The sequence below is a fragment of the Physella acuta genome, unplaced genomic scaffold (assembly GCF_028476545.2).
Source record: "Physella acuta isolate Inbredline_101_S28 unplaced genomic scaffold, ASM2847654v3 ptg002064l, whole genome shotgun sequence".
Lineage (NCBI taxonomy): Eukaryota > Metazoa > Mollusca > Gastropoda > Physidae > Physella > Physella acuta.
Window position 1 is genome coordinate 68,797 of NW_026733567.1, and position 27,217 is coordinate 96,013.

Sequence of the window (27,217 nt, forward strand, 5' to 3'; positions counted from 1 at the left end):
AAAACCAAAAAAAAAAAACAGCCCAGATTAGGCATCAATCAGCAGTTTTTTTTAGCAACCAAAGAATTAAAGAAGTTAAACAAATGTCCTGTCCTACAATTGGAAGCACCAGTTCCACTACCTTAAAAATTATATGAAACAAATATAATAACATTAGTAGCTAGGACACTCAATCTACAAATTAATAATTAGCTTAGTTGATAAGCAGACCACATTAACAAGCCCAGCTTGCTTTCATTTTTTTCTTGACAGTAAATCTTGTCATTCATAATATTAAAGTAAATAAATATAAAAAGAAAAAGTAAAAACAATAAGCTCCTTATAGCACAATTTGAACTTTATTGAATGAAATTTTTTTTTACACGAGATTTCATTAAAAATTTCTGATAGATTTTTGTTTTAAATATGTCCAGCTCCTAATAAATACAAACACAATTAAACTGTTCATTTTCTTAAAGTTGAATAGGTTTTTAGTACTCGATATTAAAGATATATGAAAGTATATTATTCAAAAATAGTAATTCTGCTTTTATGGCACTGAGTAGGATAAAATGAAAAAGCTTACAAGCTGTAGTAAAATAGATGAACCAAACTTTAAAACAAAAATTCCTTAATCTTTCAATGAATGTAATAGTTTCCAGTGAAGAATAAATAAAATAAAGTGGGCGATACACAATATATGAACATTTCTAATACTGAATATGTTAACCTACTATTGCAACACACTAGTTATAATGTTACATGAATATTTGGTTTGAATACACATTTTTTAAATATATAAAATTAGTGTAATTCCACAACATAAGTAGATAGAAATTACATGTACAAATATCAATTAGGAAAAATATCTTTCAAAAGATTGCTTGCAAAACAAATAGTAATTTAAATCTTTTCTTTCATTTGAATGTTAGATTTGCCAAAACAATAAATAAATTGAATTATGAATTTAATATTTTAAGTTAAATTAAGATTTCCAAATTGATTATAATTCCATTTTAAGTCTGAAAATTATATTTAATTAGAGATTATAAACATTACTGATTGCTTGTTTTTGATCCAGAAAAAAATGTGAACTTTAGCAATTCAAGTTAGAATTGTTATTTACAAAAAGATGATGAAATCAAAGGTAAACTCTTGGCAAGACTTGAAGTAACACAGTATCTCTATATTGTCTCAATGATGGCAATAACATGAGCAAGCAACAATTATTTGACAACAACGACATGGCTGAAGGTACAGCTGGCCGCCTCGTTTACTGGCTTGACGTAAGCCACAAGTCTCCTAGCAACAACAAAACCCCAGCAATACAATACACATCAAGGCAGACAACTTTTGTCTGTTGTCAGAGAATTAGGAGGAGGAGTGATAATGAGCTGATGAGCTTTTCAATGTATTAGCATGTAACATCAACAGTTGAAAGACATACTTTGAACAACGACAAACCTTAGGCCATAAGCATGGCCATCACACGTTAAATAACGACAAACCTCAGGCCATTAGGATAGCCATCAAAACCATGTTAGCGTGCGGATTATACACTGTGGTAATATACGGCTGAAGCTGTTATGCAATGTATAATTAAAACACACCCCCGTGAGGGTAGGATCATCAGCAGGATGCCTTGAAAACAGAGCAGGACCAAGTGCGTTGGCTGCGTGGGTACCAGAAGCAGCTCTGAAGACGGGGGTTGTGAGCATGTAGGCGGAGTGGTGTCAGTCTAATGCAAGACTTCATCATAAGTAATCTGGCTGGAATCCCAGGTAGCTGATCAGCTTGCGGGGCAGTGGCAGGTGCTTGATTGTCTCAGGCGGGAACGTGTTGAGTATACGCACGCGACACCTGTTCTGGAGACTCCCTCGCACTGGGAGCTTGTAGATCTGTACGTGGTCTATGGGGGTTTCTAAATCGTTAAGGACGATGGCCATACGGCTGCCGCATTCGGATAAAACAGGCATGTAGTTGACTAGGCAAGAGTGCTGGCCACAGGCGTAGCGGTGGTACTGTATACAGTGGAGGGTCTGGGCCGAGTCCCCGTCAAACACGTAGATACTGACATCAATTGGCTGGCACTTCCTGGCCTTTTTCTCCTTACAATGGCAGCCGCTGGTGATCATGACAGCAAAGATAAGATGGCCGTCCCTGGAGTACTTCAAGTCCTTCAGGTTAGGGTTTAGACTAGAGTTGAAGTCATCCACTCTGGAATTGGTCGTCATGACCTCCCAACTCGGCATCCGAATCAGGCTTAAGCTATTGTCCTCGTTTTCACTGAAACTGGTCACGGCTATTCTGGAGGTGCTGAATCTGGGGTCGAAGACAAACAGGGCGTGGTTGTAGGCAACGCTGATCTCAGACAGCAGCTCTTTAGTGCTCAGCTTGTACAGCTGGAAAACAAAACCTGTGGCGCCAATACGAGTTGTCGGCATTTTGATCAGACACAGGGATCCATCCGGTGAGATCTCCCCCCTCAGGGCCTCGTTGACAAACTCCACCCTCTGGTTACCGAAGATGCCCAGAAATTTGTTGGCTTTCAAATCTATGAGCCCAAACTGGGTCATGAGGTTGCGGACAAGATGGAGGATGACCGTCTGACCCTGGCAGCAGAGGACGCTGTTGACGTGGAAGTTCTGGATGGAGGAGAGGTGGGCTGGGATGTGGTTGTACTCAAAGTGCTCGGCCATCTTGGTGAACTTGCTCTTCCTCCTGAAGCTGAAGAAGGGCTCTGATTTGTTGACGTTCAGCAGCCCCTGCCTGTTGATACAGAAGGACGGGCTGCAGTCCTTGAAAACAACACCATTGCAGGTCAAGGTCGTTTCTGAGAAGGCTGCAGCCACTGGGAGAATGGAAAATATTTTTCATAAAAAAATGGCTTCAGAAAAATATTTTAATTTTTATAAAGTGTAGCATAAATTCTTGACCAAGTCGATACCCAAAGTCACATCTAAGGTAGTGACTACCTTGGTCAATTTGTAACATCCACATGCCCACATCCACCCACAACGACCTGTTACATCCACCCATTGACATCCACCCATTGACATCCACCCACAACGACCTGTTACATCCACCCATTGACATCCACCCACAACGACCTGTTACATCCACCCATTGACATCCACCCATTGACATCCACCCACAACGACCTGTTACATCCACCCATTGACATCCACCCACAACGACCTGTTACATCCACCCATTGACATCCACCCACAACGACCTGTTACATCCACCCATTGACATCCACCCATTGACATCCACCCACAACGACCTGTTACATTCACCCATTGACATCCACCCACATGCCCAGCTACATCCACACGACCTGTTACACCCACAAGACCAAACCTGCCCACACGACCTGTTACATCCACCCACAACACCATCCCCACATTCACCCACACGTCCACCTGCACCACCACCACCCCTCCTCACCTCCATGTCCATTGTTCCACTGATCCAGCGAACACTGGTGCAGCAGAGACCAGGGGCGAGCACTCTGAACCTGCTTGTTCAAGTTGGCAACTACAGCACTGGCACACATCAACCCATAGTTGCCGTTCCTGGATTCCTCCGCCCCCATTCTACATGCCCTGAAAAAATATAACAGTAACATTACTTTACAAACAGTCCATTTCAAACATCAAAAATAAAGATTGAACTTATAAATACATTTGAAACAAAACACCATAACACCATGTACTTTTCACTGAACCTAATCAAATAACATAGGCTGTCAGCTCGAATACATCGCCACAGTGCCGCCAACCCCTGACAACGTAGCCAGCAGTACAAAATATTAACCTACACTCAGCACGAGCCAAGTTTTCTACAGCCAAAACTGTCAATACAACACTATGCATAAGTAAAAACAAAAAAAAAAACAACAAAGAAACAACTAAGACTAGAAGGAAGGTTTGGTAGTGTCCTGTTGTTTTATCCCATCATGTGATGACAAAAAACACATTTTGATACCAAGTTTACAAATTCATAGTTATTTTATCCCAGGGAGTAATCAATATGGGTAAACATTACACAGAAATAAAAAGGGAACAACTAACTTATCAGGAGAACGTACTACAAAAACACCAGTGGATACACTACGTAATTTTCAGTGGACAAGAAGAAGGCAATACTAGTTATAGCAAGCAGCCTACAGGAGCCACACAGTGGACGGCCACGCACTATTGGACGGCCATACAGTAAAAGCCCCCCACACACTTGTGGACGGCCGCACACTTTTGGACGGCCACACACTATTGGACGGCCAAACACTATTGGACGGCCACACACTATTGGCCGCAGTATTTAGCACATTGTTTAAATAGGTATCGGAAAGGACGGTCAAACATGATGAATTGGTCATTGGACGGTCACACATAATGAACAAATCAATGGACGGTCATACATATAATGAACAGGGCAACTAGACGGCCACACTATCCAACAAATGGACGGCATCATTATCTAATTGTATCCCATAAATAGAACAGAATAGGACATGCAATAACCAGGTGTGCGCTATGTAACATTCGTTGTCTAACCCTCATTAATCCGTTACTCAAAGTATATATTTAGATCTTCTTTGTGATAGTTAGACTGCTACTAATTTTGAGCCGGGCTTATGTAAATAACTATCCAGTCCAAGTTTTATTGATGCGGCTATGACATTCCGCCCACGTCATTACAGCTGTTAACTTCTTAAATTAGGTCAACACGTACAACGGGGGTGATTATATATAACATTCATGGTTTAGAGGGGGGGGGGGGGGGAAGGAAAAAGGGGGGGGGGTCCTTTTTTCAATTCCTGGTCTGGTAGTTTTCAAAGTGAAATGTTGGCCTACTCATTAATCATACTCCATGCTTTGTTTGGATTAGGGTTAACTACGGCCCAGGGGAACCTTCACATACAATATGGGTTTTGTTAACACGAGTGGGGTCCGTGCAACAGGAAATTAATCTTGGTTATATAATACTTCCCTGTTAGTCTCGGAACAGATTAGCGAAGGACTAATTAACCCAACACAGACCTAATAAGAAACATAGCCTGTTCTTTGCTTCAATTTCAGTGTGAACTTCTTTATAATGTAAATCTAACATAAGTAGGTGCTGGGTCAGTAGTTAAAAAATGACGGGCTGAAATTATAGCCAACTAGGTTTATAATGTTAATCATAGTGATGTGAGCTGTTTTCTTGCCAAATTTTATTGCCTTGGAAATTAAAACCTACAGGCCATTGGGGATAATCTATATTTGAAATAAAATAAAAATCAGCGGTGGTTACTAAACAAACTTGGCTTAAATGTAACGCGTAAAGTTAAAAAACAAAAAAGCCATGCGAAAATTGACCTTTGAACTTATTGACAACTCACCCACAGGGCAAACACGCCTCCTGAAACAGCGCTGTAAAAATACCGTGACAGCTCATCGCTTGCTGCCCTTGCTGTCTGACAGCCTCGCAAACAACAGCGGTAAACACAGGGGTTAACCCTGACCCCTTCTGATGGCTTGATACTACGGTGAAACCCCCTTAGACTTGTAAGTAGCAATCATCTGAGATTATAACCCCACATTGTGTCGCAGACGACACGGGTCACGTGGTGTTTTTGTGCGCACGATCAGCACACAGAGCAAAAAAAAACCGTCCCGAACAATGTGCTCCTTCGGTGAGTAGAGCGTCGTTTTTGTGTGTGTTTACACGCGTAAGCCAATCAGATTCGCGTTAATATTTACCCAAGACGTATGTCTAGTATTAGCCAATAAAAGAAGGGATAACACAATGCACTTCAAAAATATCAACATTGTCTAGAGTTGACGGCCTAAAGGCTAGGGCTAGGCCTATATGAGTTAGGGAAAGTTTACCAAACTATTTGGGTAGAGATTATAAAACAATGTTGAGTTGTTTTTTTATAGGCTATAGGCTACAGCAGGATAAGTTAATGGGTTGATTGTTAGTTTGTATTACAATTAGGTGGGCGTGAAGGGTGCCTATGATAATTATAGGCTACTAGTGTAAGGGGGGGGGGGTCGTTTAAACATGATGTCACCGTTTTGGGGTGGGACGGAATTAAAACGTAATTTTTAAAATGAATTGTTTAGGCAGCTATTTTAAAATTAATAGTAACAACAGAAATAAGAGTTGTCAAAATTATCCTAGCCAGCTAACAATGGAGCTATATGTGTTGTTAGTCATTAAACCCTCTGTTGAAGGAAATAATTTTATTGACCGAAATTAGAGTTTCTAAAGAACATTTAAATGGGATGGGGGGTGCTTTACACAAAAAACAAACAGCTTGACGTTTTTAAGAATGACCCCAACGCTACAATAGGCGTCTAAACTGTTAATGAACTGTGGAATTCATTAAGTAATGTTTTTCTTTTCTGTTTTATTTTATTTATTTTTTTAAATTTTATTTTGCGAAAGAAATATTTTTTAGGTTTACAATTCACATGGTCAAAAAAAAAAAAAAAAAAAAAAAAAAAAAAAAAACAACTACTTAACACCACTTCCAGCCTGGTACAGTTTTGATAGATTGTAAAGGATTTCGGGGGAAATGTCTACCAGGATTTCAAGTTAAAATATACCTCTCCCTCCGGCGATCTAATTAAACCTAGTGATGAGAGTGGGTCTCATTAGTGCGCCATCATTAAATCGTAACACGTACACTGGGCCCATACTTTTCTTATAACCACAGAGCTTACTACACTCTCTTACATAGCCTACATACAACAGAGCTTACTACTCCATCTTACACATCCTACATACAACAAAACAAACCAAACTCACCCCCATCCCCACTAAAATATATTTAAAACATTTTTCTTAATGAGGCTTGTCCTTCGACTAATTATCAGTGACTTAATTAGCATAAAGGCTGTCAAATAATGCAGGCGCAAGTGAAGTGAGCACTTGATTCAGATATAAGCGACCATTGATGCAGACACAAGTACCACTTTGTGTCACAGAGTTTGTTATTGCACAGAACATGGACGTTTGATGGTTAAATAAGGGGGAGAAACTAAAACCCATCGTTGTCACAGTCACGTGATGTAGGTTTGTGTGTACAACCAAAGTTAACAATAACAGCATGACCTAACTCCATAACCTCTTGATCATGTTTTACTTATTATGAACACAAAAAAAGGGACGCAGTTTCAAAGGGAAGCAACAAAGACTAGTAACAAACAAGGGAAGCAACCAACATGTGTAGTAACAAACAAGGGAAGCAACCAACATGTGTAGTAACAAACAAGGGAAGCAACCAAGACTAGTAACAAACAAGGGAAGCAACCAACATGTGTAGTACCAACAAGGGAAGCAACCAAGACTGTAGTACCAACAAGGGAAGCAACCAAGACTAGTACCAACAAGGGAAGCAACCAAGACTATAGTACCAACAAGGGAAGCAACCAAGACTGTAGTACCAACAAGGGAAGCAACCAACATGTGTAGTAACAAACAAGGGAAGCAACCAAGACTAGTAAAAAACAAGGGAAGCAACCAACATGTGTAGTAAACCACGAGAGAAAAAACCCGCCCCAGTCACGGACGCAACAATTCAATCAATTTTCGCGAGTGAATAGCTGAGTGATCGATAGTGACGCACGTCGCATACATTAGAAAGCTGTTTCAAACGTGTACGCCCCTCCCCCCCCCCCCCCCAACTACCTTGTAAACAGCACTCCGCCAACATAGGGACTTGCATGATTGGACGGTGAGTAGACAATGCCGAGTGAACGACATTTTAATGAAAGGTCAAGGTTTCAACCTAGTGTTTCCTGAGTCAATTCAACGCATGGAATGAACCTGTTGCATCAAATGGCATGCCTCGCAAACAACGGCTAATTTGCTCGATTACTTCCCCTGCTATAGAAATCTGACAAATGTGCCATGCAAAGTACTGCTTTTGTTCAGCTAATGTATAATGAAGTAAGTCCTATTGTATGTTGTATAATGTCCCTTTGATGTTGATGACCGTAACTGGTATGAGGAAAGCTACTCTAGTGTGTTGGTGATGATATCGTTTGTGACTTCCCTTGTTTATGCAACTTATGCAAAGTTATCTCCCTTTCTGTTTGCCATTCTTTTCTCTCCCTGCGTGCTATTGTTCCCTTTACTTCAACAAAAAAAAAAAAACACTCGTTCATCTAATTTCCTCTGTTTCCCATTAAAATTAACCCCCATTAATCTGAACGTCTTTTGTTTTAAATGAACAAAACAACACAATGCGCTGAGATTACACACAGATACATCATCAGGGGGTGGGTGGGGCGTAGTCTGGTCACATGACATCAACTCCACAGCTGATATCTAAACACTTTGTTTACCCAATCAGCTGCTTACAGTTTTTATAGCCTACATCTATCCACTGTTTTTAACCGGGGAACAATAGCTGAAGGGGGCGGGGAATGCGGGGGGGGGGGGGGGGGGGGTTGAAGGATGCCTAAGGGATTCAAGGCTTCAAGTTGCTATGACAACGCTAATTGTTTAGAAACAAGATGGCCAGATGTAAACATGTACACGTGTGGTGGTTTACGGAGGGAACGGTTACATTTCTTACACACAGGTAAATGTTTTACACTCAAGGTGACTGAAGGTATTCAGTTTTAGCCAGGTAATATCAGGTAACTAAAGGTATTCAGTTTTAGCCTGTTAGTATCAGGTAACAAAGGTATTCAGTTTTAGCCAGGTAATATCAGGTAACTAAAGGTATTGAGTTTTAGCTAGGTAATATCAGGTAACTAAAGGTATTCAGTTTTAGCCTGTTAGTATCAGGTAACTAAAGGTATTCAGTTTTAGCCTGTTAGTATCAGGTAACCAAAGGTATTCAGTTTTAGCCTGTTAGTATCAGGTAACAAAGGTATTCAGTTTTAGCCAGGTAATATCAGGTAACTAAAGGTATTGAGTTTTAGCCAGGTAATATCAGGTAACTAAAGGTATTCAGTTTTAGCCAGGTAGTATCAGGTAACTAAAGGTATTCAGTTTAAACTACCAGGACGTGTAACTTCCAACCCAAACAATACAGTTTGAAGTCCTGAAATTAGTGCGGGTTTGGGGGGGGGTGAGTAGAAAAGAAACGCCAAACTTAAATCTAGCTGAAGCTCGTTAGATCTGATTTATCTACACTAGAGGTCCCAGGCGGACGTCAAAGAGAGAGCTTGGGATTATCTTTAATCTAATTGCCACCTTACCTCACGCTTTAGTAGTCTAAACGATACCGCACCAAAGTATCGATAACGGCCAGAATACACCGATTACATTGATATCCTAGTGCTACACGACAACAGCATCGATACCAGTCAGAATACACCGATTACATCGATATCCTAGTGCTACTTGACCACAGCATCGATACGCTTTGAGAGCCATCGAAACGTGAGGTGTTTGGTGAGCCGTGTCCGTGGTGTCACGTGACCAGACCAACCGCAGCAGTGACACAACAACAGTGTAGAAACCCCGTTCACGAGACTAGTGGGGGGGGGGGGAGTAGGGAAGAGATGGCAGTTGGGGAGGATTCGTCATGCATGAGCAGGTCACATAAACAACTTCCAAAGTTGCTAGACATACAAGGAGTCGTCACTGTATACATGGGCGGTTGGTGTAATTACCCCAACATCTATACATTTAAGCCAGGGGTTCACAGGGAGATGAACCTGTTTAGGGAGACTCGGACCAGTGCTGGGGGGGGGGGGGGGGGGGGTGGAACAGTTTACAGAAACATACAATCTACATAATTAAAAATATATTGATATAATTAAAGTGAATTTGTGTAAAATGTTTCGTCTCCGGGTACTCGTTTTAAAAAGACGTATGATATGCTATCTATTTATGGAATGTTTTTGTTTCTATGATGCTTCTCTCGTCTGTTGCTTCACTGTCTGTGCGGTCACTCGAAGTTTCGAGCTAAGCTTTTATTACGAGGCAAGCTGGGGGTGATAGGTAATGTATTCGGCTGTAGGAAGATACTGTTGGAAAGGTTGTTTTTTTTTAAACAGCTGCTTTAAGACATGCAATTAATTCCATAACTCAAAACTTCAGCATAAATGAGTGACTGTATCTCCAACTATCCCCACCACGAACTGCCTCCGCCCACTTCTTCCATTCTCCACCAGCAGTGATTAAGTTCTCCCGTCAATAAATTCTATGCAGAATTCAAGTTCAAACATAAAGAAACTATTCTTTTCAATTTTTTTCTTGCACAAGTCGTTTCAAGGACAGGCGTGAGAGGGGATCACGTTTGTGTGTGTGTGTGGGGGGGGGGGGGGTAGAGATCATCGGAGCGTGAAGAAAAAAACCTGGGGGTGGAGGGTAGAGGCAGGGGTGGGGATATCAGAGCTGTCAGCCGACGTGAAGTCTCGTGACAGTCATGCTGCAACTGGTTATCTTGGTGTGGTTTTATTAGCTGATACAGGGCTGTTCTGTGTCTGAATAAACAGGGCTGTCTAGTGTGTGAACAAACAGGACTGTCCAGTGCCTGGATAAACAGGGCTGTCCGGTGTCTGGACAAACAGGGCTGTCCAGCCTGTGGACACATACGGCTGTCCAGTTTATGTTGCAGCGTGAGCCACGCGTGTATGAAGTTGTATGGCAACCCAACAAGCATAACACACGTATGATTTGGTTACTTAACACAAGCAAGCATAAGATGGCTGTATCGTGTGTCATCGTGAGCTTCACGTCTGTCTACAGACATGACTAAAGACATTCACACATGCAATGGAGAGTAGGAAAGAGCTGGTTAATGAACTACAGACACGTGGCCTGTTTTCAAGGGATCCATGATGGTTCCTAAAAACTGTACCTTGTGAACTAAAACAGCTCGTTATAAAGTCACCGAATTCTAATCCGCTCTTATGTCGATGGCTAATTAACTTGGGTTTGACATTAAAATATAGTTGTAAAGATTCATACTACACGAAAAGCGAACTAGTACGGGAGAAGACTATAGAGAAAGGAGAGCATAAAAAGACGTCCTTAACTTCATAAGGAAAAATGATGCATGATTTCATATTAATGATTCGAATGAATAAAAAGTCAAATTAATAAAAGGAGTGTACACAGATAAAAATTAAATCAAAGCACGAAGGAAAAAAAAAAGACCATTAAAATATAATTTGAGGATGTGGACACCACTCATGAAAATATAATGTGGACATGACTCATTAAAACAGAATGATCAAAGGACGTGGACAAAGCTAATTAATTTTTTTTTTGTGTGCTTGACGTCACGACCTTGTACAAAAACAGGCCCAGACGGGGATGAGGAATCTCGTGTCTATTTAGATGTTGACAGGTTGGACACGTCTAAATATAGACATGTCACAAATGTTGGGACCAAACAGACATTCTTAGATTTCATGGGCTGGAGGTTGGGTAACATGGACAGTTGATGTAGGGAGGGGGGGGGGACTAAACAGACATTCTTAGATTGCATGGGCTGGAGGTTGGGTAACATGGACAGTTGATGTAGGGAGGGGGGGGGACTAAACAGACATTCTTAGATGGCATGGGCTGGGCGTTGGGTAACATGGACAGCTGATGGGGGGGGGGTTGTTGGAGGAACCAAACAGACATTCTGAGATTTCATGGGCTGGACGTTGGGTAACAGACAGCTGATGGGAGTGGGGGGGGGGGGGGGGTACAGGGGCGACTAAACAGACATCAAAGTTTTTGGAGGGGGGGGGTAGGTGTTGGGGGAGAGACAGTGTGTGTGGAAGAGGGTAATATTTCTTAAGGGGTGTTATGTGAGGAATGTGTATTTCTGAAGAGGATACTGTTATTGTTATGTGTGGAAGGGAATTAGGGAGTGGGGTTAATTTGTGCATGGGAGTGCAGAAAACGTACGAAATGTGGAAGGTGTTAAAACTTGGTTAATCTGGATACGTGAGGTTGGGGGTGGAGTGGTGGGGTTGGGGTAAGGAGGTGTAATGAGTGTTAAACTTTGTTAATCTGGAGGGAGGGGGTGCTGCAAAAGTAATGGCTATTATCTATGACGGGGTGACGGGACGGGACGGAAACGTGGAGTATAGGAGAGGGAAGGGGAGGTTGGTGTGAAATCGTCGGAAACTGCACTGAATGACGATATTAAATGGTGTAGCAAAAAAGAAAAAACAAATCCCAAATATTACAAGTAAACTTAAAAGCACACAGCACTCAGAATGACTTAAAAAGTAATTTATGTGTGAAATGGAAGAAAATGCATTACCTTTTACGTCGGCGGTTGGCGAAAGGTGCCAATTTAAACATTGTGTCTGTCTTCTGGGGGCGTCACACAGTAAAAAATGTTTCTTCAAAACTTATTAATGTTTGTTGTTATTCTGTCACCACAGTGTTCCAACACTCTAGAGATCTAGCTAGACTCACGAGTTTCTATTTCTTGTTGTTTTTTTTAATGTTATTTTCACTTGTGTAAAAATTTAGTTAACCACAGCAAAAACTAGTCTAAACTGTACAGAGAGAAAAAAAAGACTTAAAATTTGCGAACGGCCACCGCTTAGATGCTAGATGTCTAATCTTCTAGGTCTAGGTCTAGGCTAACACGCAGTAGATTTTGTGTGCCTAAGTACAGGTTTAAAAATAAACAAGGTCAGTATCATAAGCTTGGTTTTTTACTCTAGCTATTGAAGTAGAATACACACGACTCTATAGAATCAGGCAGATAAAACACTGGCACGTTCTTTATGCCGGGCTACGATATACTAACTGTGATGGATTATCTGGTCAGCGGTAAACCAGTGGTTAGCAAATTAAAAGATTAACTGCCAGCGAAGGGTTAATCAGGATGGGCTGAGCTGAAGTTTAACCACCAAGGAAGGTTTAGCTGACCTGTGTCATCCGGTAAAGGTTAACCCGATGTTCAACAATACACTAAAAACATATCGAGCACTTAAGTTTAGACCATAAAAATTTCACGATGAAGCAAACGCACCGTTAAACACAGTTAAACTCATTGTTGCACGCGTTTCAATAGCGGCACCAATCCTAAACCAATCAGTCTTTCGTAAAGAAAACAATGGCAATACTAAAAACAAAAGATTTTTTTTTAAACACGGTAAACTATCCGTTAGGAGACCAAAAGCTAAGCAGAAGACTAACAGTAACAATCGCAGCATAAAACCAACAGAGCAAATCCACGAACCTAACACCAAACTAGAACAACGAATGCGGCGACGCGTCTCGTCTAGACAACACGTGCAACAACGTCCGAAAAATCTGACCACACGAAAAAAACACTCAGCCACACCGGTGAACTACAGAACCACCGCAGCCTACCGCATGTAAACATCGTCTGCTTCCGACAGGGGCCGTGAAAACAAACTTTGAGAAGCGTGCAGGTGTGAAGCATACGTGTCTGGTGTACGTCCCGCAACGGTCGAGGCAGCAATGTCAAATCACGTCTGATTATAGGGGCGATCACTCACGTGACAAAGTCGCCCAGATTTACACCTGCTGTTCTCGGTATCGATTTCGGAACGACCATTCATGGGGTATCACTAAATCTAGATCAATACCGATTTTTTTAAATAGAGCGTATCGTCCACCGATTTTTAGCTTCAATAATGGACCGAATTTTCCGATAAAATCCGGTCCATTCAAAGTCAACCCCTGTTCGCGCAAAGTGTAACAAAAGAAATATCTAAAAATCTATTTTTAAAACAACCAAGGAATCAAAATGACTGTATGCCCGAATAGCCTTCACTCGTGACTAGACTTGTATTTCATAGTGAAACTAGTTCACAGATGTGATACCTATGTGCGCGGAGAATTTCGTTTGTGGTTTTATTATGTTGGTCTGTAATTTAGTATATAGGCGTCGTTGTAAAATGCGGTATAGACATTATATGAGCTAAGAAAGTAAAATAGCAAACTAGCCAAGGAGCACTGCAAATATGGGCAAAAAATTACACAAGCGCTACAAGGACGGGGTGCAAAGTTATGCTGATATTTACAGAAGCACACCAAAGATGGGATACGAACGACAGCATCACAGGCAAGATGGATTAAAACCAAAAGCTCCAATGCCAAGATAGGCTAAGAACGACATCACCACGGGCAAGATGGGCTAAGAACAATAGCACTAGAATAAATATGGGCTAAAACCAATGCCAAGATGGGCTAAGAACAATAGCACTAGAATAAATATGGGCTAAAAACCAACAGCAAGATGGGCTAAGAACAATAGCACTAGAATAAATATGGGCTACAACCAACAGCAAGATGGGCTAAGAACATTAGCACTAGAATAAATATGGGCTAAAACCAACAGCACCAATGCCAAAATGGGCTAAGAACAATAGCACTAGAATAAATATGGGCTAAAACCAATAGCACCAATGCCAAAATGGGCTAAGAACAATAGCACTAGAATAAATATGGGCTACAACCAACAGCAAGATGGGCTAAGCCCTGCTGTTGTTGCAGACGGGAATCGAATTTTGTAATTTCCTTCCCCATCATTTCTAGACTAGACAAAGACAAAAATAGACCCCGAACTATCGAGATATCGACTCGAGTGACGCCGGACTGACGTCATCGCCTAGCAACAGGAAAATAAACGAATATCTAAGTTCGATCAAGAATAAGCCTGTCTGTTATTGACTTCGATCTGACACAATAATTTACGACAGTAGAAAAAAGTCAATTTATATCTTGCTGGTCTATACAGGGTTGATTTCACGCAAACTGTGGGGCCATACAGCCTGTGTCATGTTAATTTCAAGGCGACTTTGTATGCATGAGTTATTATAGGGATTCGGGGAGAGGGGGAAAGGCGGTGTATAGCCAGATTTTTTTTCTCAGTAAACGACCAAATGTTTTTTTAATGTAAAGTTTTTTTCAAATACATGCCACTATTGATTTGCGTATTGATAAACAATTGTCCGTAACTAGAAATATATTTATTGATTGAAAAAAATATATTTTCGCAAAAAAGAAACGACACTTTTTGTAAGCCTCGATTGAATAACATAGGGGTATGTAATTTATTGCTAATGTTGTTGTGGTGGTTGCTATGGTGCTGTCAAGTTTGTTGTTATGATTATTGGTATGGTGTTTATTGCTAGCGTGGTTTGTTGCATCGGTGAATGTTGTGGTGTTCGTTGCATGTGAAGGTTACTACAGTAATAGGTACCATCCCTATATACCCCTAGCAGTTTACAGTAACAGGTACCATCCCTCTATACATCGAGCAGTTTACAGTAATACAAAACCCTCTATACATTAGCAGTTTACAGTAACATGTACCATCTCTCTATACCTCTAGCTGTTTACAGTAATAGATATCCCTCTATACATTAGCAGTTTACAGTAATAGATATCCCTCTATACATTAGCAGTTTACAGTAATAAGTACATCCCTCTATACATCTAGCAGTACATTAACTGTTACCATCCTATTCATCAAGCAGTTGATAATATAAAGAAAAAATTAAAAATTATTTTAATTCTATCTTTAAAGTAACATGGATATCTTAAGAGCCTTAAATCAACTTCCACGGTCTAAACAGTCTAAATAAATAAATGGGCTCACCCGTTTAAAAAAATCAAACGATGTTCATTTTATTAAAAACAAATCTACAAAAATAGTATATTTCAAAATGTTAACAGTGGGTTAAAAGGCATATCAAAATAGAACCACTCTCCATGACTCCAAGAAGTTAACCTGACTGATGCAAGACTCCTTTTTAAAAAAAAAAACGTAGTTGTGCAACATACATATTCTAGGAACAACAAGATCTTAGAATTGAATAGAATTCACGAACTGTTCAAAACAACACGACCCGTACAAATTCCCAAAAATGTGTTGGGGAATTTGAACGACGAAAATAGTTCTTTGTTGAGTTTCTTCAAATGGAGATTCGACCTAGACCAGGGGTCTCCAAACTTTTCAGTCCGAGGGCCGCATTAACTATCAAATTTCAGTTCGGGGGCCAGTTTCTTCCAGGCATGTCTTTGATTTTTCTGGGCAAAGTTCCTCAGCCATCACCAACAAACGTTTTTTTCCGTGGACAAAATGATCTCCGCGGGCCGGATAAGAGGACCTCGCGGGCCGCATCCGGCCCGCGGGCTGTAGTTTGGAGACCCCTGACCTAGACGAAACGTTTCTTTGTTGAGATCATTTGGTTTGATATTTGACCTAGATTTCTCCAAGAGAAAATACCATAACAAAATAATTGGGTCACGACTAAAAATAGACACGTTTGAACCAATCCTCAAAGGTCACGGGTTAAAAAAACAGCACTGAAATCTTTAACCTTTTCTCAATAGACTTTTTTTTTAACCTGCCCTGTATACGAAGCTAGACTAAATGTTTATCCGCAGTCATCAAACGTTATGAAAAGGCTGAAGTTTCATCGAAAGGTAAACAATCGTGCTACTTTATGCAAATGAACTACGAACGATTGCATCAGCTGTACGGCGGATGAGGCCAAGCATGAACTTTTACTTGGGGTCACGTCAATCACAAGACAAGCCGCAATCATCGTTTCAAATTTCCATGACATTCCAGTATCTGGCGCAGTTCAACACATGGGTCCATTGTATCAACAAACATAATTTAAATCCTAGATCTACATACAGAATCTACGCCTTTTAAAAACATCAACCTATTTAACCAACCATGAGAGAATTTCAGAAAATGACATAAACGTTTCGTTATTAAACTAAAACTATAGCCTGCGGCTGTACACGTGTGTGTCAGTCGAATAACTCAACACGCGCATATCGTGTGTGATTCTGACCACAGTAAAACACTACTCACGCTGGAGCCAAATCGAGGCCACGGGACAAGAAATCGATCGAAGCCGCTAGATCTAAGCCCAGCTGGGGAACTGATGGCGCACATCGGCACAACACACAAACTTCACCGAAATATATTTCAAGACTACACTGCATCGATTCCATTCTAACGTTACTGTTACACCTATATTAAACTATTAATCTATAATCTCAACTCTAACCACTTATCTAAACCTAGAACATTTCTACTTAGTTAAAAATTTGAATTTAATAAACTATGAATATTTGAATTTAGACTCACTAAAAATAACGGACGACATATATTTGAACACGGGCACACACACACAGCTAGAAGGTGAGCAGCGGAGTCCAGGCGAGGAAACACAGCTGGCAGCAGACACACGTCCTGTCCACAATGCGAGCAGACGACAGAGAACAAACACGTCCCCCCACACAACGTTTGACAGTTCGACAACACGGATGAAACGAGGCCGTATGACTCAGACGGTCGAGGGCAATCCTAGCCTGCCTCCTACTGAACTCGTCTGGGGTGGGGGGCGGCGTCACACCCAACATAGCAACGTGTTCACTGCCTTCACACACTTTATTTTGTTTACATTGATCCTTTTGAAAGGAACACTGTGATTTATAATGTGGTTATCTTAAAAAGTGGGATTGGATGGTGTCGATTTACTTTGAAATATATATATTTCCGAACATGTCACGTTGGCGAAATGTTAACCGGAAAAAGGCCAATGTCTAACGAAAGTTTTAAATGAGAAAGTGTTAAAATTAGAGTTTAAGCTTAGTTAACAATACGCTATTCGTCAGCACAAATCTCAGCGATGGCGTTTTTCATACTGCCGAGTGGTGATGAATAACTAGTGTCGAAACGTCAGCTGTGATTGTAGTTGTCCTTTAATTATAAGGTTATATTCACACGTTTTAGTAAGTAAGACATAGGAGAATGACGCAGCAGGTAGCAATGTTTTCTTGTAGCACCCCCAACACTGTGACAAACATCACAGCTATGTACTTGTTTATTTCTTCAGCTAAATGGTAGGTACATGGCGCCAACAGTAATAGTCAGCGGTCCTCACACATTTTTCCGGTGACCCGCACAGGTCATCTCCATTGTGTCACCGTGTCTAGCTAACAGCTCCCATAAAGCTTTCAACTAAAAGTGCAAGCTAAAACAACGGTTCGTATTTCTGTCATGTTATATTTATTTAAATATGTGTGTGTGACAACATACTTTATTTCTGGCATTATAACACGCCATCATAAACACATGCTATCTTGTATACAATGGGGGAGGGGGGCGGGGGGCTAGACAAATGTCAAGGCGTGATTGTTTAATTTAACACGAGCTCGTACATCTAGACTTTCTAGACGATACAAGCCCAAGTCATGAATGTATCCACTCAGTTGAGCTACTCTGAACTTCTAGTTATACCTGCACATATGAGAAGTGTTCTCCTTAAGTCAGCTCTTTTAGAAGGCGTACCTTTTCATAAGTCATACGACTTCGTAAGATGACTGATTCGTAAGTCAGCTGACTCAAGAAGTCATACAACACCAAAAGCTTTAACTTAGCTTCCCGTTGACATCTTCATACGCCATACGAATACACACCGGCCATACAACTATCTACATAAGAAGACAATATTTACACTAGATTATTTTTTAAAAACAGAGGTGCATGTTTCGTGCATGACGTTTATTAAGTTGACAGGCACACAGCAAGCATCGGACCAGGTAAGAACAGATTTGGCTGACATGCGCATGTTTTTTTTTTGTTTTTTTTTTGGGGGGGGGGGGGGGAGGAAAAGAAAGAGACAGAGGGTGAATGGTGGTCAGGGGCGCCTCGGTTAATGAGTTAATCCGTTCCGAGACGGGCATCGTTAACCGAATTCTTTCGGGGGGGGGGGGGGGGGGGGGGGGGGGGAGTGAGTTAGGACGCAGCTATTACACGTTCGCTCACCAATACAAAACAAAACAACTGTCCAGATTTTTTCATTAACTGAAACAATTGATAAGGGAGGGGGGGGGGGAGGGGTAAACGTTCGGTGACCAAGGAGGTTCCACTGTGTTATAAATAGTGTGCTAAGTGACTTGGTTAGGTGCCACAACACACAGATGCTGGTACCTGGTACAGGTAGATGGCAAGGTAAACAAAAACAATATCAAACTTAATTATTGTATACATTGTTTTCTACCGCGGCTAATGATTAATTAACATTAAGTTATGACGCCAATTAGGCGGTGATGAAAGGAAATAATGAATTTTGCTTCATCACCCCCCCCCCCCCCCCCCGGTCACCTTATGTGAAGTGGAACTTAATGGTGGCATATTAAGGCGAACAAGGAACTTTATTACCAAATGACTTAATTAATTAGCCATTGGTGCTAGTTTTGGAACTTTTTTCAACCTTGCTACTATTTTCGGCATGCAGATATCACTGGCACATGGGCGCCATCTTTAACAGTGACCCCCATTCCCCCACAGTAAACACGTTACTGGAAATAAAAACTGGAAATACTATAATACTCTCCATAAGAAGCAACATCAATGAAGTTTCTAATGTCTAGCTGTAGTAAGACACACATATTTCTTAAATTACACTAGTCACAATATACTATTTGGCTAATAGAAGTCATTTTCCAGTAACAACGACAAAAAAGAGATCGTAAATGACGTCATGCCATGTAGACGACCACCCCTCCCGACTCTAGACCATCACAAGTATAAACTCTCCCCCCTTCCCTATGAGTGTGTGATGCAGAGGCGTAGCGAGGGGGGGGCGGGGGGGGGGGGGGGACATATGTCCCCGGGCGCCGACCTTAGGGGGGGCGCCAAATTGAAAGTTTGAGGGGGGGGGGTGAAAATGAAAAGTTCGAGGGGGGGGTGCAAATCGAAAGTTTGAGGGGGGGGGGGGAAAGAAAAGTTCGAGGGGGGGGGGGGTGCAAATCGAAAGTTTGAGAGGGGGGTGCAAATGAAAAGTTCGAGGGGGGTGCAAATCGAAAGTTTGAGGGGGGGGGGGTGCAAATGAAAAGTTCGAGGGGGGGGGTGCAAATCGAAAATTTGCTCCCGAGGGGGGCGCCAAATTGAAAGTATGTCCCCGGGCGCCGGGAAGGGTCGCTACGCCTCTGGTGTGATGTCGTTATTGCAATAATTACGTATTACGTGTCATATAAGCCTTTGACTTTAGTATTTGTTTCCATTGCTTTGTCCATCCAAGAAACAAGCTACAAGGCAGCAGTTGTTTGATTTTGGAGTTTTCTCTCCTAGATGGGTTGCTGTCCCCAGCTATCGAACCAAATAAAGCACTGTTTCGCTTCACTTAGAGGTACACTCATAACCATGGTTGACATATTGGTACCTTATAACGGAAAAGGTACCTTATGACGGATAAAAAAAAGTGCCTAACCCCCCGTGTATAAATAGGTGAACTCCTACTTTCATGTTGCCAAACAAAGGGACTCTACTCCCAACAAAGCCCCGCGTGCCTTTCGTTTTTGTCCTCGTCTGTCCACACTAGCTAAACAATAAAATTCAAAAACTAGACCAGCTATTTTTAGTAACAGGCGCTGTTTATAGCCAAGCGCATCCGATATGCGCAGTGTGACCCGGTGACCGACCAATATAATTTCACCTGTCCTCTCGCGACACGCGACGTAGTACACGTCACGCTCCGACTGTGTAGGGGAGGGGAGGGGGGGGGGGGTGTTGAGATGGGAGTTGGGGGGTTTGGAATGTGTGGCGAACGCTCCCCAATTTTACTGGTGTTTTCCCCATCAATTTCCCAACCGAAGTTGATTGCGTAGGATCGAAATCACGCACCTTGTCCAATTTTAATTATCCGCAATCCACTTAGTCATTGAAGGAATCCAGACGGCTAGCCCCAACACGATAAACAAAACACTTTCAGAACAATGGTTAGTTAATTAAAATTGACTTTTGGATCAAGCTCTAATAAAATCACGTGACACAATGCAATAATCATTATGTTTACATAAGTTTTTATAGTCGTATAATGTAAGGTTATATTTAGGCCAAAACATTTGGCTTCAGTGATGCTAAACAACTAAATTTTACAATTTAAACCAAACTTAACTGGTGTAAGGGTTAGGCTATGAAGATAGGTCTTGGGTCAAGAATTAGGTTTATGGGAATAACTCTGTGAGAGAGAAAGAGAGAGAGAGAGAGAGAGAGTGGGGGGGGGGGGCTGCTCAGCAATGATATATCTATATCACGTATATCAAGAGATAAACTTATGTCGAGCTAAAACTATTGCCTTGAGGGAAAAGGTGATTATAATTAAGGTTAAAAATCTTGATGCCGTGGAACAACGAAATAGCGTGTAGTTTGAAAACATAAGTATAGAATGTAACAGTAACATTGGGTGATTCTTGTAAACATTCAGCTACTCATGAACTTCTAGTTGTAACTGCACAAAACAAAAAACTATCTTATGTAACAAGTTTTGATCAAAATCCTTCTCATAACCACCCCAGCTAGTACACCAAGTCTTAATAAAAAAAAATCATGTGTAGGCCTATAGACGTAAAGAACATCAAACAACGGGGACCGTGCCACACAATGGTATCAGCGCGTGGACCTGTTTTTAGACCACCACAGAACAAAGGGACATAACCCAGGTCTTAGCCAGGTGTTTCGGTGTGAATAATGAAAAGCTAGCAGACGACGAGGCGCGGAGGTTGTCACGTGATCCTAATACACAATAGCTGAAGTTGCATTTTTTTTTACGGTATCAGGGGATAGGATCGATGCTTTCAGAATATTCTTTAATACATTCGGACACAAACATAATTTTTTTGAAAAAAAAAATAACACTGTATGTGTATGTGGGATTGGGGGGGGGGGGGGGTCAAATCTCTACATTTAGACAACCCTCTAAACAGCTTTCGTTTTGTGTCGTGTATGTGTGCACCATAATCACATACAACAAAGATGATGATTGGTGTGTGGTTGGTTTGCGGTTGGTGTGTGGTTCATGTGTGATTGGTTTGTGGTTGGTCTGTGGTCGGTGTATGGTTGGTGTGTGGTTGGTGTGTGGTTGGTTTGCGGTTGGTGTGTGGTTGGTGTGTGATTGGTGTGTGGTTGGTGTGTGGTTGGTTTGTAGTTGGTGTGTGGTTGGTGTGTGGTTGGTGTGTGGTTGGTTTGTAGTTGGTGTGTGGTTGGTGTGTGGTTGGTGTGTGGTTGGTTTGTGGTTGGAGTGTGGTTGGTCTGTGGTCGGTGTATGGTTGGTGTGTGGTTGGTGTGTGGTTGGTGTGTGGTTGGTGTGTGATTGGTGTGTGGTTGGTGTGTAGTTGGTGTGTGGTTGGTCTGTGGTCGGTGTATGGTTGGTGTGTGGTTGGTGTGTGGTTGGTGTGTGGTTGGTGTGTGATTGGTGTGTGGTTGGTGTGTGGTTGGTGTGTGGTTGGTGTGTGGTTGGTGTGTGGTTGGTCTGTGGTCGGTGTATGGTTGGTGTGTGGTTGGTGTATGGTTGGTGTGTAGTTGGTGTGTGATTGGTGTGTGGTTGGTTTGTAGTTGGTGTGTGGTTGGTCTGTGGTCGGTGTATGGTTGGTGTGTGGTTGGTGTATGGTTGGTGTGTGGTTGGTGTGTGATTGGTGTGTGGTTGGTTTGTAGTTGGTGTGTGGTTGGTCTGTGGTCGGTGTATGGTTGGTGTGTGGTTGGTGTGTGATTGGTGTGTGGTTGGTGTGTGATTGGTGTGTGGTTGGTTTGTGGTTGGTGTGTGGTGGGTGTATGGTTGGTGAGTGGTTGGTTTGTGGTTGGTGTGTGGTTGGTGAGTGGTTGGTTTGTGGTTGCTGTATGTGATTGTTGTGTGATTGGTGTCTGGTTGGTCTGTGGTTGGTGTGTGGTTAGTCTGTGGTTGCTCTGTGGTTGGTGTGTGATTAGTCTGTGGTTGATGTGTGGTTGGTGCGTGGACCTACTTAAAAATAAAAATGTACCGTAAACTGAAAGTACAAACAACACAGATTAGTGAAGTGATTAAAATAATTATCCCCCCTCCGTACACACAAACGTATCTACTACTAAACTATAGACCGTGTATAGAGCGGGGTGGGAGGGAGGGGGTATTAGCTCTTACACGAGAAAAGAAAGATAAGATAAAATAACCCGACCTCAGATAAAAAAATATACGACGGTTATTATAAAGATTTGCTCGCTATTTTGGACACACATATCTGACGCTATCAGCAATTTTTTTTATGTATTAGATTCGACAGCTTTCCTAGATCTATTTATAGCTTCATCAAAATAGACCCCTCGCCATATCGGTCGTGTAAGACTTATCGGCAAGGGTTTGTTTTCTATTCAACTCTATGTTACAACTCTGGCCATGTAGATCTAGAGTTGTCATTTAGTGGGAGACAACTCTATGTTACAACTCTGGTCATGTAGATCTAGAGTTGTCATTTAGTGGGAGACAACTCTATGTTACAACTCTGGCCATGTAGATCTAGAGTTGTCATTTAGTGGGAGACAACTCTATATTACAACTATAGCCATGTAGATCTAGAGTTCTACGTCATTTAGTGGGAGACAACTCTATGTTACAACTCTGGCCATGTAGATCTAGAGTTCTACGTCATTTAGTGGGAGACAACTCTATGTTCCAACTTTGGCCATGTAGATCTAGAGTTGTTATTTAGTGGGAGACAACTCTATGTTACAACTCTGGCCATGTAGATCTAGAGTTGTTATTTAGTGGGAGACAACTCTATGCTACAACTTTGGCCATGTAGATCTAGAGTTCTACGTCATTTAGTGGGAGACAACTCTATGTTACAACTCTGGCCATGTAGATCTAGAGTTCTACGTCATTTAGTGGGAGACAACTCTATGTTCCAACTTTGGCCATGTAGATCTAGAGTTGTTATTTAGTGGGAGACAACTCTATGTTACAACTCTGGCCATGTAGATCTAGAGTTGTTATTTAGTGGGAGACAACTCTATGCTACAACTTTGGCCATGTAGATCTAGAGTTGTCATGTAGTGAATGAGTCGGCGCTATGGTTCTTGTCAAATACTTCGTCGACTCATATATTGGATTAGTGACGTAGAGAAAGCTAGGGAGATAAGGGTGGAAGGGGGGGGGGGATAGGGCGTCGAGACAAGTGGCTGTTCATGGTAACATGAAAGGTGGGGTCAGGACAAGGGTGGGGGTCAGGACAAGGGTGGGGGTCAGGACAAGGGTGGGGGTCAGGACAAGGGTGGGGGTCAAGAGGTCAGAAGTAGAAGAGGACGAGGGGACTTGTATTGATTTTTTTTATTGACAATTGGAGATAGGAAACTCGAACCTTCATCAGATAGGGGGAACTACTTGTCTGTGTGGGTCGTGTGTGTGTGTGTGGGGGGGGGGGATCGTGTGTGTGTGTGTAAATAAAATAAATGTGTGTCGTATGTGTGTGTGGTCGTGTGTGCATTGTGTATGTATGTGTGTTCATAGTCTTCATTACATCGGGGAATACTTGTCAATATGTATGTGTGATTGTGTTTTCGTGATGGTGTGTTTCTGAGGTCGTGTGTGTACATGTGTATGTGTGTGTGTGTGTTCGTAATACACCCACTGTGGCAATTTCTTGCGGAACTCTTATATCGCCACGACATGATTGGTCACGTTTTATATTGCGACCTTCCAATTTTTTTTATTGCATCAATCCGTTATGGGAGGGGCGGAAGTTCTTTGAGGATGGTCACACTCTGTTTGGAAGATTTTAAGGATGGCCACGGGGAAACTTTAAGGATGGCCTCGGGGAAACTTTAAGGATGGCCTCGGGGAAACTTTTAGGATGGCCACGGGAAACGTTAAGGATGGCCACGGGGAAACTTTAAGGATGGCCACAAGTCGGCTTGATTAACATGGCCCATGGGATGGCCTCAACAAAATTTATGGACAGCCTAGAATTCAATGGAGGCAACACAGTGAATACTATTCTAATGTTTCACTGTAGTAAACTTATGTCAACAAACACATTCTCTACATATATCTAGCAATATATGGTGTAGGATTTACAAGCTTATGTTTTATTAATGAATAGTCGATCTATTGGAAGTGTAAGTATGGATGGTGTTGGTGTAAATATGGTTGGTGTTAGTGTAAATACGGTAGGTGTTAGTGTAAATATGACTAGTGGTATTGTACATGTGGCTGGTGTATTAATTTCCTGGTGTTACTGTTAATATGAATTGTGTTGGTGTAAATACGATGTGTAGTGTAAATACGACATGTAGTGTAAATACGATGTGTATTATAAATACGATGTGCAGTGTAAAAACCAACAACCGCTGAAGCCGTAGGCCTAGACCATGGCAATCTCATGAGTGAAAATATGAAAGTGGGTTACAACGTTAGCTTGACCTTGTTCAAGTCAGCTAACTGCCAGCCTATGTCACCCCAGGTCAACTGATGTCAACCCAAGACAACATTATTATGTCAGTCCAAGTCAACATTATTATGTCAACCCATGTCAACATTATTATGTCAACATTACTGTTAACCCCAAGTCATTATTATTATGTCTACCCAAGTCAGCATTATTATGTCAACCCAAGTCAACATTTGCCAACCCAGGACGACCGATGTAACCCAATTCAGCCTATGTCAAGATTTCGAACGACCTCCAGTGGTGTAGTTCAGAGACATGTACACAGTCCGTACACACTAACACACTTGTGTACGTGTCCAACTCGCACAGCTAGCTACACACAGCGCACCGTTCCTCTAACACAATACAATACAGGTACCAAAAGCTTAAGGCACACACCCCAAAGGTAACCACGATATTAGTAAACACTGGGTGTCCAACTTCTGACCACACCAAGCTACAACATCATCAGATAGACTCACGCTAATTTATCTCCATCAATATACATCGTTTACAATCGCCAACAAACTGATCGCATATTTACAAGAGGCTAAATAAGCGAGGACAGTATTATGATAGCTACCAAAGTAAATAACCCAACCCTCATTAAAAAACAACGCGGACGCCCAGTATCCCCATAAAAAGAACTTGCTTTATCATGATGATAAAAGATAAAACCCAAGACCCAATCATTGAGTTACTTCCCACTCTCGGTCTCTTTAGCGTCTCTCAGAAATATCCCTCGTCCCGTGGGACAAGAGAAGTGGGGGTGGGGGGTAACTTCTGGTGTGTGTATGAATCATGACCAGTTTGATCGTGTGTCCTAAGTGTTCCAGGCCATGATCGTCTGCGGATATACTTTACCGTCTGCTGGAACTGATACACTTAGCTACGTCTGCTGGTCAGTGGATCTCGCGTCACGATGGGTCTATCCGAGAGTCAGAAGCAGACGTCAGGATGGTTTTGGTGGGGAGTCAGTAGAGGACGTTACTTTAGCTCTAGCGGGGAGGTAAGAGAGGACGTCGAGTTTGGAGGGGACGTCATGCTCACATCAACGTAAACTTGACATTACATGACTACATGCTCACATCAACGTAAACTTGACATTACATGACTACATGCTCACATCAACGTAAACTTGACATTACATGACTACATGCTCACATCAATGTAAACTTGACATTACAAGTCTACAAAAGACGTCAAGTATTCTTTGAGCGTGAAGGTCACACATACGGGTAGCTTAAAAGTCTAACACTTTGGGAAGCAACTATAAAAAACAGCTACATATTTATAACCAAAAACTGTCTTGTAAGTATAGTATCAATACCATAACTGCAAAATGTTTTATTAGAAACTGGAGGTTAGGATTCATGCCGAATTAGCAATACCAACTACAATTAACATTTTAACAATGTGTTATTTTAAGAATAAACAGCAGCACACTAAAGCTAATCTACAACCCAATGAAACAAGGCGACATCAAATTAAAACAAAGCGACAGCCCAACTAAACAAATGAACAGCACACTACAACTAACCGTGATCCAAGGCCACATCTCCTAAACGGCATCGCTAGGCTACTCCTTACCCCTCGATAGCGCTGGGGGGATCTGAATATCACTCGGACCTGTTCGGTTCCTGGAAGGAATCGTTCTGGTCTCCATACAGTGTACACCCACATTAAGAGATTCGGATGAGATGAACTCTGACCTTTCCTTTTCTGCACTCATGAAAACCACACAAACGGTGAACCCCCCCCCACCCCCCACCACCACCACCCTTTTTTTTTTTTGGTATCATTTTTCCAATCGTGCCACGGTATACTAATCTTCCTCAACCCTTCATCTCATCCAAAATTCTACGGCAATGCCACCATCCAACCACCCACCCAAATCTTCTCTATCTCAACCCTATCAAAAACAATCTCCAACCCTTATCTTCCTCCCCCTTGAACCACCATAGGACGTATATATCAGTCCTCAGACGTTTTTGTTACATATTCCATCTAACTTGTACACAAGTTTATACAAGAAAATCGTACGCACCATGTACTTTATGATGTACAAGCAACATCCCCAAGTCAGACA

The 27,217-nt window shown here is 41.8% G+C and overlaps 1 protein-coding gene across 5 annotated transcripts; it reads right to left on the bottom strand.

The window, feature by feature from the left end:
• LOC131931954 (uncharacterized) lies at positions 1-26,788 on the bottom strand. Of its 5 annotated transcripts, none has more exons than XM_059288793.1 (4): positions 17,033-17,190; positions 12,200-12,435; positions 3,430-3,587; positions 1-2,830 (listed from the first exon to the last, which is right to left on the bottom strand). In XM_059288793.1, the coding sequence occupies exons 2-4, from the start codon at positions 12,238-12,240 to the stop codon at positions 1,734-1,736; spliced, it is 1,296 nt and encodes a 431-aa protein (XP_059144776.1). In that variant the 5' UTR covers positions 12,241-12,435; positions 17,033-17,190; the 3' UTR covers positions 1-1,733. The 5 variants fall into 5 exon arrangements, with proteins under 5 accessions (XP_059144776.1, XP_059144775.1, XP_059144777.1 ...); XM_059288792.1 differs by having other exon boundaries at positions 12,200-12,440; XM_059288794.1 differs by lacking the exons at positions 12,200-12,435; positions 17,033-17,190 and adding an exon at positions 26,669-26,788.
• Positions 26,789-27,217: the final 429 nt, after the last annotated feature.

Coding starts and splice junctions, on each gene's coding strand:
- LOC131931954 (XM_059288791.1), bottom strand. CDS start 5,421: ATGAGCTGTCACGGTATTTTTACAGCGCTGTTTCAGGAGGCGTGTTTG. Junction 3,588..5,365: donor GAGGCGTGTTTGCCCTGTGG/GTGAGTTGTCAA, acceptor ATATTTTTTCAG/GGCATGTAGAATGGGGGCGG. Junction 2,831..3,429: donor GTGGAACAATGGACATGGAG/GTGAGGAGGGGT, acceptor CCATTCTCCCAG/TGGCTGCAGCCTTCTCAGAA.